The 12,184-nt window shown below is 38.1% G+C and overlaps 1 protein-coding gene across 2 annotated transcripts in view; it reads right to left on the bottom strand.

Moving 5' to 3' along the window:
* The window catches only part of LOC124276079 (tolloid-like protein 2), a 54,434-nt gene extending 42,282 nt beyond the window's left edge, over positions 1-12,152 (bottom strand). Inside the window, exons 1-9 of one of the 2 annotated variants that reach the window (XM_046711736.1) lie at positions 11,870-12,152; positions 5,660-5,736; positions 5,300-5,433; positions 4,895-5,044; positions 4,308-4,392; positions 3,904-4,046; positions 2,471-2,608; positions 1,396-1,477; positions 1,053-1,174 (exon numbers count right to left, since the gene is read on the bottom strand). In XM_046711736.1, coding sequence (XP_046567692.1) covers positions 1,053-1,174; positions 1,396-1,477; positions 2,471-2,492 — 226 coding nt within the window. In that variant the 5' untranslated portion in view covers positions 2,493-2,608; positions 3,904-4,046; positions 4,308-4,392; ... (2 more) ...; positions 5,660-5,736; positions 11,870-12,152. The remainder of the gene's footprint in view (positions 1-1,052; positions 1,175-1,395; positions 1,478-2,470; positions 2,609-3,903; positions 4,047-4,307; positions 4,393-4,894; positions 5,045-5,299; positions 5,434-5,659; positions 5,737-11,869) is intronic. The other variant, XM_046711737.1, reaches the window with a different exon arrangement.
* Positions 12,153-12,184: the final 32 nt, after the last annotated feature.

Below are 12,184 nucleotides of genomic sequence, written 5' to 3' on the forward strand. Positions count from 1 at the left end.
TCGACGTCAGTCACGTCACTGAAGCAGAAATGCCACTGAACAATACACGTCACAATCAAACGTTACTGTAACACTGGACGCGTCGACGTCGATGTAGTCGTCGCAGTACAGGTGCAAAATAGGGTCCAACAGTTGCTTTGACAGTTGGATTCCGCAAATGAAGTACCCTGATGTACCTATCCCGGGTTGCTATGGTAATCCGGGGTGTACCACTTCGAGTCCCATCCTGCGTAGAATTGGTTTGTTGATATCCGTCCCATAAACTACTACTCTTGTGAACACTGAGGTGACGTGCAACAGCAGCTAGAGACTCCCCAGACTCCAGACGTCCAAGGTTTTGATTTGCATCAGTGAGTCTCGACATAACGATATTCTTTCATTTAGCTAAAGTTACCAATGGTCCCTAGTATGGTGATCTACCTTCAGTTGTTGGCAATCTATAGCCTGTTTTTATATTGTATTGTCATGCATAGTTAACGTTTTTAGATTTACTTATATCTGCGATAATTTAGTTCTTCGTAGAAAGCATATTATAATTTATCTTTAATTATTAATATATCTATAACTTGATTTATCTCTGAAATACTGCCGATGTGACTGATACTCTTAACTCACTCACTCACTAAAAATACCAATGACCGTCTAAAAGCAGAACAGTCTTATATAGGCCATCTCCCTGCTCACTATTCCAGTAAACGGCACGTGCATGCCACTCTTCATCCATGCCATTTTCCAGCAAGTTGAACGTAGACATGCATTAATGTTTTTGAAGATGAGAATGCGCTGTGCATTCGTTTCACAGAATTACAAGGGCGAAATCATAACAGTCAACAAGTAATTTTGAAAAAAAACATGTTTGAAATTTTACATAAGATAAGTATCAATGTGTGGCATTTTTTGGTGAGTATAGGTAAGTAGTGATCATTAATATTATCTTGATTATATTCTTTTTCTCCTTGGTACCACACGGATGTGACAGAACTTAAGCTACAACTGTTTTGCTCAATTCGAAGAGGAACACAACGTTAACATGCGTCCGAAGCTTTACTTACCATCTTTAAACAGTAGATAATCATCCACGCACGATGCCACCTTTTCCAAATCAAGAAACAAAACTTTCACCGTTATATTGCTTCCTATCGGTGCATTTAGAGTCCACTGACAGTCCAATCCACTGCAAAGAAGAAGAAAAAAATGTTCCAAAACAAAAACACAAGCATCATCCATATTGGCTAAACGTGATACAAGCATATTTACATTTGGTGACATTATTATCAAGGCGAAGAGTATATATCTACATGTGTAAACATCTTTTGATCTGGCGAATTATATCCAAGTAAACGGGTTTTGAATCATGCATTCATTTACATCAGATTATTGTAACTCTTTGCTTACTTTACGTAGTTGCTTGGATAGCCAGGGGAGACAATCACCAGTGGACTGTAACCTGCGGAAAGCGTGAGGCTGCACGTTGTTGCTGACAATGAAGAAGAGTAGCAATTGTACAGTTTTTGTTTGTTTTTTGTTGTTGTAACAAGGATTCGGCGTTCCTGTGTGCGTGTGTGTTCGTGCGTTCGCACGTTCTTTTGTGTGTGTGGCTGGTTGTCGGGGAATGAAGGGGTGGGGGATTCGGTCTTTGTGGTAGTTTGTTTGTTATGGACCCAGACATTTTTGACAAACAATGTTTAAGCTCTCCAGAGGCGTATCTGATAAATACTAAAGAAATCAAGGTTTTATTAGTATAATGTTTACTAGTATAATCTACCATGCGATAAAATAGCGAAAACGGTTTTGGGCTGACCGGCTGGGACATTACTGTGAGCCAATGTTGACATTAGTTAAAACTGGTGTCAACAATAGTCATAAAACATATGTTTCTTGAATTATTGGCTTATTCTAAAGACAATGTGTCCTCACTTCACCATTTTGTCCAGAGAGATCTGTTACCGAAACTTCATAATAAATACATTTTACTAATCCCGTTTACAGTTTTACAAATAGATTCATACAGAAATATTATATCCAAAATATATGTCTAAATTGAGAGCTAATGTTATCATAATTGGCAAACATAGTTGTTACGCAAAACGAATCAAGGCATCAATGACAAAGACATAGATCTGTTATTGCCTAACTGAATGCACAAACTGACGCAGTATTGATATATTTAGAGACTGATAACACTGAGAGTTTGGAGCTGCCGTCATGCCTCATCACGTCTTTCGCAAGACATGTTCATGACACATTTGTCAACACAACTAAGATGTATGAAATAACATTTAGTAAGTGACTGTGATTTTATTGTTTTGTGCCTTGTTTTGGTCAGTTGAACCGCAGTTTTACAGTTGACAACTGTGTGTTTATTTGTAAAATTACTATATTTCACCATCATATCAGAACATTAATTAATTATTATCTAACCGGGTAGCTGTAGTTTTAGGTTCCATCTGAGTGCTTAATGCATACACACCCGGTATAGCTTTGTATAGCATTTTGAATCCTTTGTAGACTTGCGAGGAATCAGTTCGTAGACGAACACTCAAGGCGTTCCCACCGCTGTTAAAAACAGGTCATTCGTTGCCACAGAAGGTGCCGAGCTGGTATGAACCTGTAATGGAACATTATATTATTAACAATGTCAAAAGTGTTGATTCTCCTAACTTTGAACAGCATCATTCAAAACTGCCGGAGGCTAACAACCATGCGTTGTGCAAACTTGACGTCAGCATGCTTTAGTAAGCATTAGTAAAATGTTTTCTTGTGAATGAGTATTTGGATTTGAACCAACGAGTGGAACGAGTATGTTAGAAAGGTGGAATAAAAGCAGAGTAGCTGTTGTTGCTCGAATTCCATGAAATTTGTTAGGAGCATGATATAGAGGAGAACAATGACCAACATTCTTAACTTTGAAATTCCAGACACCCAGTATCTCTTTTAATCGTTCTGGAACACACTCGAAATGCCACTTGGGGGTATTCTCTCGAACAACAATTTCGAACCACGGACCTCCGACACAGGTTCAGTCCAGCAACCCTTACAGCTTGTAGCATACCTGATAACAGGCGTGTGTTCGCCTCTACAGCAACCGTGCAGAGCTGACGCCAGAATATAGACACCGACGTCTAAGTTACAGCAGACAACACTTAGAGAAGGGAGTGAGTGTAGGAAGGCTGTGTACACCGATGAGTTTATCTACTTCTTCACCGAGTTTACAACAGGCCCTGTGAACGTTACATTAGGCCTTGTGCTCGAGAAAGGATTTGTTTTGGAGGTCAAGACGTTATGGTATCGAGACGAGATCTTGTAAATGACCTCTGTATCGTTTTCACAACAGAACAGAGATGGTGTGCTGTTTCAACACGATAACCACAGACCACCCGTTTCCGGAGTTTACAGCAGTTTCTTAGTCAGAGCAATCTTCATGTGTTTCCCTGGCCAGCAAGATCCCCTGATGTGTCACCCACTGAACACGTCAGGGATGAAATAGAGGTACGTTTACGAAGTCATGCGAATCCCCCAAAAGCACTGCAAAACTCCGCCAAATTCCGAGATGAGATAATCTTCCCTTTTATCGACGCATTATGGCCTCAGTGAAATGAAGATGCCAGGTCATGATTAATGCACCTGATGGACGCACTTGGTACTTACAATCTGACTACCTCTTGTGTTGAAACTCATTTCTAAAAACCAAATTCTTATGGACTGTTGATCATTACCATAGCTTGGAACATTTGTCTTTCTCGGCAGCTTAAAGTTAAAAAGTGATTCTGTTTGTTGTTTGTGTCACAATACCCTTTGCCTTTGAGTTTACAGTCATTGAAAGGAGAACTTTGCAGAGACGAATATATTTGCAACTCAATAACCGCTTGACTGACGAAGTACAATGTACACGTCTCTACTTACCGTATTGACCGTTGTATACAGTGACATAATCATTGTTGCAAGTTCCACGAGATGAGACGTTCTGAAGTACCGAGTCCATGGTGTACAATTGAATGGTTTGGTTTTGATGTTCTGCTGTAATAGTCCAGGTACATGTCTGCCTCCTGCAAACAGACACATTCATTTTCAAGTGCCATACAAATGATCCAAATAAGTTTGCCGAATGGTTCGAAACATTCGCACATACAAACAGATGGCTGTGTACAAATGTGTACGCATGACTAGGTGTGAAGTAAACATTGTTGAAAGCTTAATAATACATCCAACACACCCTCTCTCTTGATTTATTTAACATTAAACACTGGGTAACCAATACAAGAAACTCTAGTACTCTTTGTAGCTGATAGAGTAATTAGGTTACTCACTGGAAGTAGGTGTTTGGGTATCCAGGCGAGGTAAATGTCTTGCCGACAGAAGTTGCTACGAGAGGTACACCGCAGTTTCTGGTACCTGGTTGTCACAAGACAACAATTTGTACCAGCCGTACAATTCATGAGATCATCATGGGCAACTTTGTATTTTGTATTTATTTTGAAAGATTCAACGATGCCATGTAAGAATCCTGCATGATGAAATTCGTTAAGCCAGCGCTAGCGAATCTACGTTATTATACGAAAGAAACACGCAATCATTGCAATATCTGCTCCGTTTTGAACAATGTTTTAGAGATGTGCACAAGATGATCATTTTGGCTTTCTGAAGTTGTTCGAACGTTTTGATTAAAACCAGTCTTTACTGATCCCTGATTTTGACCATTCAAGCAACTGAAAACATTAGACTCAATTTCATATACTTGACCACACCTACTATTACCTTTGGTTCAAGCCCATAGAAGTATCTTGTAAAAGAAGAAATGGAGAAAAACAACCAGGTTTTTAATTATAGCTTTAACGGTACATACAGTAAAGATTTTAGACTACTGCTGCATAGCCAGGGTCGTGACTTTACTAACCACTTTTCTCATAGTATCTAATAAGAAAACCACTCCTGGTTCCACTGGCATCAGTCGTGAACACTGCATGGATATGTTGGTCGTCTTCGATGAGAATATTCCATCTGCTTTCGCCACAGATTTTACGCGACGAGGCTTTACTTTGATCACCTGGGTGGACAAAATGTCAGGAAGAATTTTGTAAAAATATGAAATGTGTTTCGGTTTTAGTAATCTAGTTTGTAAATTACTTCAACTTTCACAAACTTTCGCTTATTTTCCTTCCTTGATGCGCCACAGTGATCGCATGAGGGTTTTTCTCTGGATAAGAAATCAATAAATATGATATATGAAAAAATATGATATTATATTTAATAAGTAATTTATATAGAAAAGGTGGTTTTCAGTGTAACACGACTATTTTACCATTATTTATGACGTCTATGGTAAGAACGTCATTGTTACAGGTGAAGTATTTTTGGATGTTGGAAAACACCATTTCGAGCACAACCCTGTAGCCGCTTGTTTCAGGGTAGATGTCCCAATAACAGTTTTCATGGCTGTAAAATAATGTTATTTGGAACTGAAGCAACATGGCATGTGTAAATCTGAACATATAAACATTTACATCAAATATCAGTTGATTACATTAATTCTGTAGTGCTTACATATAAAGGATAAAGATATTACAATAATCATTCATCAATAGATATGAATGCTTGGACTATAAGCACTCATTCTGGTGAACAGATCATAAATGAAATAAACAGGTATGTCTCTACATACTTTCCGTAGTTGCCTGGGTAGTTGCGATGTGAAATTCAGCGGTTCCCTCTGTGCATGGAGCGTGACATTGCACGCACCTGTAAAGACACGTTCATTGTATTACATGCTTGTACATGGCTTCTCTTCATAACCTTTAAACAATGAATAGTATAACTTAGGGACAATGAAGGTTTAGAAACTGGTTAATGTTTACTTGGGTAAGGAAATTGCTGACATGGTATTGCATGATTTACACAAACACAACATCCTTACATTCTATTGACAACTTAATATCATCTTAGTAAACATCATGGCAAATAGTTCATAAATGGACAAGATAGTGGGCTATTATTCCATACAAAGGAAGGTGATGTGTGGAATATTTTACAGAGTTCGAACTACGTTGTCTTCATATTCAGGACCCGTACATGTCGACAGTTATTGTTGCATGGAAATAATTTCATATGCTTCGTAAATTGTGAATATGAATATCAGTTGTAATTGGTCAGCTTTCCCAAGGATCGTTGTGGCATAAATCATACCATACTGATGTATTTGATTTATGCAAAGAAAAATAAAATACAAAATGTCACCCATGCAAAATGTCATGCTCGTGAGTTCTTGGAAATTTCATAAAACCATAACCGTCTGGATTAGAAGCATCACCTGATTAAAGATGGTATTGCCATACACAAAGCCGGGTTAGACGCTGACAATAAATGGCTGGGATTGAAACCCTGCGTTGTTATTTGTTTTCCAAGACATACACCGTCCAGCTCACATAGCAACACACAAGAACCGAAGTACACCCTGAGCCGGAGCTCATTCTTCAGGCCGTCTTTACCAAGTCAAATAATATTTGGCTAGATAAAGCCTAAAATAACTAAACTGGTTCGCGTAAAATTAAACAAATGAAGCACTGTAATATATTCTAATGTTTTGTATGCAGAATTGTTGAATCTGTGTACTATTGTCATCGGTCAGCACACAGTGTAAGTAGCGTTTCTCACAGTCATTCATAAGAACACCGTTTACATTTGTCTTTCTCTTTATGTCTAAAGGTTATTGGTGTTGAAAAAGACGTCGTTGGCTTTCATACGAAATACGAGGAATCGAATACGAAACGTCCAAGTCAAAAACTTATAAAACCGATGATTTTGGCACATCGTGTTTCAGTTCACTAGCAGTAGGATCAGTTGAGACATCTTATGCCGTGCCAGGGTTAGCCTGAAGCAGCCCCCCCATCAAGATGAATGAATATTACAGCTTTACGGTGAGACATAAGAGGAGCTCGAGTGAGTTAAAATTGATAGTCACACTGGCAATATTTCAGCCATATCGTGACTTCAAAAGTTATATATTCACAAGAAAAGTATAAAAGACTGTCAACGAAGGACAGTAAAAAACTAGATTATCACAGATAGAGAATTCAAAGTAGTATGTAACTGTAAAATTAAATAAACTGTGATGGACAATACAATATTAAAAAAACGGACTGGAGATCACCAGCAACAGGAGGTAGGTCACCGTACTAGGGACCACAGGAGTGAGTTAGTGAGTTAATATTTAGCGTCACACCCATATAGTGACGAGCAAAATTCATTTTATACCAATATTAAAATCAATAATTTTAGAACGTAAAAACCTGTCATCGAAGGACAGTGAAAGTACTGGACTGTCACAGATATCTATTTAGAACTAGTACGCTATCATAAAAATACATAAGTAGAGACAACAATACAGTATAAAAAAGGGCTATAGATCACCAACAACTGAAGGTTGATCACCATGCTAAGGACCATGGAAACTTACAGTACCTTTACTACCTACATGGACCCTAGCTGGTTTTACACCATCCCTTCAGCTACTGGTGATGGGAGACAACCATAGCCATAAGTTAAAAACACACATATTCTACGATGAAAAAAGCGGACAGCTTAAAGTCACTTTGAATGTATTAGGACTTTCGTACCCTAGACATACGAAGAAGCAATTTATTCCAAATATACTTGATGCCAGGATACACATCAAATACGTTCGTTGGAAATCCACTATATTTCAAAGCAGGACAACATTCTCTTCTTGTAGCAAAATCAGTGACACAATGATTTTGAACAATCAATTGTTAAACCTAGGGAAAAAACTCCACTTTTGGATTTATCTGAGCTTGATTCACGTTGTAGCATTTGCATTGTAGAACTACCTGATGAACGTAATCGAGGCATTGTGGAAGTTAGAGATACAGTATATTGTCTTTGATATAATGAAGCTGCGGTTTGCAATGATATGCCATCTGAATTACTTTAACATTCTTCAACAAGACTACCCCAGACATTACTGAATCTGTTGAAACACTTTAATCTTCCAGATTATTACGACGTAAATTGTAATAAAAACGCAAATTGTAATACTTGCAGCAGATTGTAATAAACTTGACGTAAATTGTAATAAAAATTGACGTAAATTGTAACACGCAAATTGTAATAAAAATTGACGTAAATTGTAATAATGTTCATTGCGGTAAAATGTAATAAATATTTACGTAAATTGTAATAACAGTTGTAATCACTCGTAAATACGCGGGTGTTTGTTTTTCGTTGCATTTCATACATCAAATAGGCTTGTTAGGGCGATAACTCAAGAAAGAAATGATGGATTTTGTTCAAATTTGGTACCAAGGTATATTGGCGAGATTCACCGACACAAGTGAAATGGAGTGACCTGAGATAATTTTCACGGTCACAGCAAAATTCTGAGGGTTTTGCCAATATAAAGATTGTTAGCGCGATAACCTAAGAAAGAACTGACAAATCTTAGCCAAATGACGAAAATGATATTCGTCCTGATGTATAATCGATATAAAATCTCCTACTGTCCTTTGTATCACGTCTTTTCGCAAATATCTTCTGAGGTTTTGATATGTATAAATATAAAGTGCGGGTTGGTTGGGTTGTGGGTGAGTTTCTAACGGGTATATCAAATCAAATCATATCAAATTAGACATTTGTATAGCGCTACATATCCCGATTCCTGCTCATGTGCACTTAGTCGAATGCTCGTTTGAAGAGGATGGTTTTGCAACAAGATCGGAAACTGTTGATATTTTCCGATTTTCTGACATTGTCAGGTTATCAATTCCAGAATACAGCACCCGGTCTGCTAACTGATCTGTCTCCGTATGTTGTGGTTTGGACAAATGGAATAGCCTAGGTGACTAGCAATGAAATGCATATATATAATTAAACTGCACTAAAAGGCAATTTGAAACTACAATCGCTTGTTCAAATGTTATATATGCTTGCCTTACAACGATCTGTGTTACGACGTAAATTGTAATAAAAACGCAAATTGTAATACTTGCAAGGCAAGCATATATAACTTTTCTTAATAGGTGGAGCACTATTCACGTACCAGGCCGCGAATAGGCCGAGGCTCTTGGGGGTTCCGGGCATACTCCCCTGGAATATTCTAAAATAAGATGCTCTCAGATGCAATTTACTGCTCTCAGCTACCCTAATGGGCTACCTACGGCCCTATCTCCCATTGGAGTTTCCACGAGTGGTCGACAGGAACGCTGACGGTGCATAAGTCAATAGTTTTCTGATGTTCTGGCCATTTGGCTGATAGTCGATGGATGACAACCAACATTCTGTATATCCCAAGCGTGACGTGCCTGACCAGTTTGCTAATCATAAACATAATCACCTAATTGTCCAATTTATTGAGCTGCAAGAGCAGTTTACTGAAACGTGATGCTCAATACGGAAACATATTAGCGATTTATAGTCCATTTTTATACTGTATTGTTTTCCCCTATAGTTATAACTTTTTAGATTTAATTTCTAGTTTTACATACATATCTGTGACATTCTAGTTGTTTTACTGTCCTTCGTCCGCAGGTTTTTTATAATATACATATATTTCATTTCAATATCAAATGTTCATGTCACGATATGGCTGAAATATTGCCGATGTGACGTTAAATATTAACTCTCACTCACTCACTCAATACGGAAACACATGATGCTCGCCTTTGTAATAGGTGTTGCGATACACTTCTCTATATGTATGCAACATCAGTGACAAATTTGAAAAAATGGCATTTAGGATATATTATTGAAACCACTTCCTTTTAAGATATATGTGACTTTATTGTATGCGCACACACACAAAACAAAACCCCAAAACGCCCCCTCCCCAACACACACACACACACTAACCCACAAAAAATAACAGTATGGACGAGACGGATGTTGGTTTAGCAGGCTGACTTGGTATCTGTACCCATATATACTGCAATCTATCTATGTGTGACCATTTACCAAATAAGTCAGTTTGGTCCTGTTCATTCTGACATAAAAGGATGTGAGAGTACACAGACTAAATTTATACAAAAATTAAGTTTTCATCTGCTTCTCACAATCTGTGGGGTAACCTAGTGGCTGAGGCGTCCGCCCGTCACTCCGTAGACCCGGGTTCGATTCCCCACATGGGTACAACGTGTGAAGCCCGTTTGTGGTGAACCCCGCCATGGTATTGCTGGAATATTGCTAACAGTGGCGTAAAACCTTACTTACTCTAACAGACTGTAACGGTGTTGTACTTTGTGAAAGTGATCAGCCATTACTATTTGATACATGCACTACAAAATAAGTAAAATAGTGGACTAGACTAATGAAAATGGATGACAATTGCCTGTCTGACCAAATGTACTAGACCCTTCACTGACTAAACTGGGTAGACAGAATGGTAACTCTTAGACCTTGGGCCACTGAGATCCAACAGATACGTTTCCAGTTTGGCGTTGGACATGTCAGCAATGTTGTTTTTTCATAACGCATTTCATACAACGAGGATCTAATTCTCACATCCATATGATAGCATTAATCACTATCACCAAACCCTATGTTAATGGCGTATTCAACTAGTCTTTAAGATTTTTATTCAGCTGCTAACAACTGTATAATATGATATAATTACACACACTTATAGTTATGCAGATCTAATGCAGAAGAAGTGGGACACCCAAGTAGGTATCAATAAATTACATGCAATCAAACCTTATATCGTTACACCTACTTGGGATGTCAGTCCAGATTTGAAGAGGTCACCATGCGACGATGTCGCATTGGCCACACAAGATACACTCATGAGTACCTATTGAAGGGCGAGGATCCTCCGTTTTGTATCCCTTGTGATGAAAGAATCACAGTCAAGCATGTCCTGCTTGACTGTGTTGAATATTCCATCACAAGGGATAAGTATTTTAATGTCAAAACATTGAAGGATCTTTTTACTACTGTTAGTTCTCATTTAGTTATTGCCTTTTTAAAAGAATTAGATTTGTTAAGTGATTTGTAAATAGATATATATTTTATTATTGGTAGTTTAGATTAGCAACTGAGATTGTTAGTGGCTGTATCCTCAAAGGGGGTTGAAGTATTGTAAAATTATTGTCCTCCTGAGAGGGTACGTAAGTCCCAAAACATTTAGTCAATTTAAGTGTACCAGGTTTTTAATCGTAGAATAAGTGTGTTTTTAATTTATGGCTAGATTTCTCTTCTGTCGCCAATGGTTGAAGGGATGGTGTAAATTCCAACTAGGGTCCATGCAGGTAGCAAAAGTAATGTAAGTCCCCATGGTTCCTAGTATGGTGATCTACCTTCAGTTGTTGGCGATCTATAGCCCGTTTTTATATTGTATTGTCTTCGTAAATAAACTAGTTTTACATGTTCATGCTAGTTTTAGACTCCATCTGTGATACTCTAGTTATTTTACAGTCCTTCGCTGACTGATTCTGTAGCAACTTTGATTTATTATTTATATAAAACTTTTCTCGTCACGATATGGCTGCAATATTGCCGATGTGACGTTAAATCATAACTCACTCACTCACTATAGTTATGCATTTCCCATCCTATCTTCACTGACCCCAGCACGATCAGCCCTGTGCGTCAACATTTCGCAATATCGTGTCCGCCATCTTGTTTAGATAGGCGACAGGCCGTTTCTCCGCTATCGAACAAATGAGATTGTCATATACGATATATTTTCCTGTCAGACTCAAATTCAAAACGCATATGCCTTGTCTGTCTGCCATTTAAAACTTATTGACCTAGCTGTAGTTTGACCTAAAGAACGAAATCGATTATTGTTGTAAAACGTACCACCTGTTTATACATTTTTCACAACTTGTCAGTAAACGTGAAAACGAATATATGTCACACTCACCTGAGACCAGTGGTCCATACAATAACAACACACATAATCCAAAGAAACAAGGTATGTTCATAATGGCATCCTGTCGCCGTCGAGAGCTCTCATGCAAGACTGACATTAGTAGATCACCTCACAATGTAACTGTAAAACCCGTGAATCAATTTCTCTGTATACACCCTATCACACAGGGAACGCTCCAATGAAAAGAGCATAAATAGATTGCAACACACTTATACGGATGTGACCTACATCAGCTTCTAGGTGGTAGTCACCAACGACACCCGACAAAGCAAACAAGCCTATCAGATAACAAAGTGATATTGTTAG

The sequence above is a fragment of the Haliotis rubra genome, unplaced genomic scaffold, assembly GCF_003918875.1.
Source record: "Haliotis rubra isolate DU_JTF1 unplaced genomic scaffold, ASM391887v1 Scf205, whole genome shotgun sequence".
Lineage (NCBI taxonomy): Eukaryota > Metazoa > Mollusca > Gastropoda > Lepetellida > Haliotidae > Haliotis > Haliotis rubra.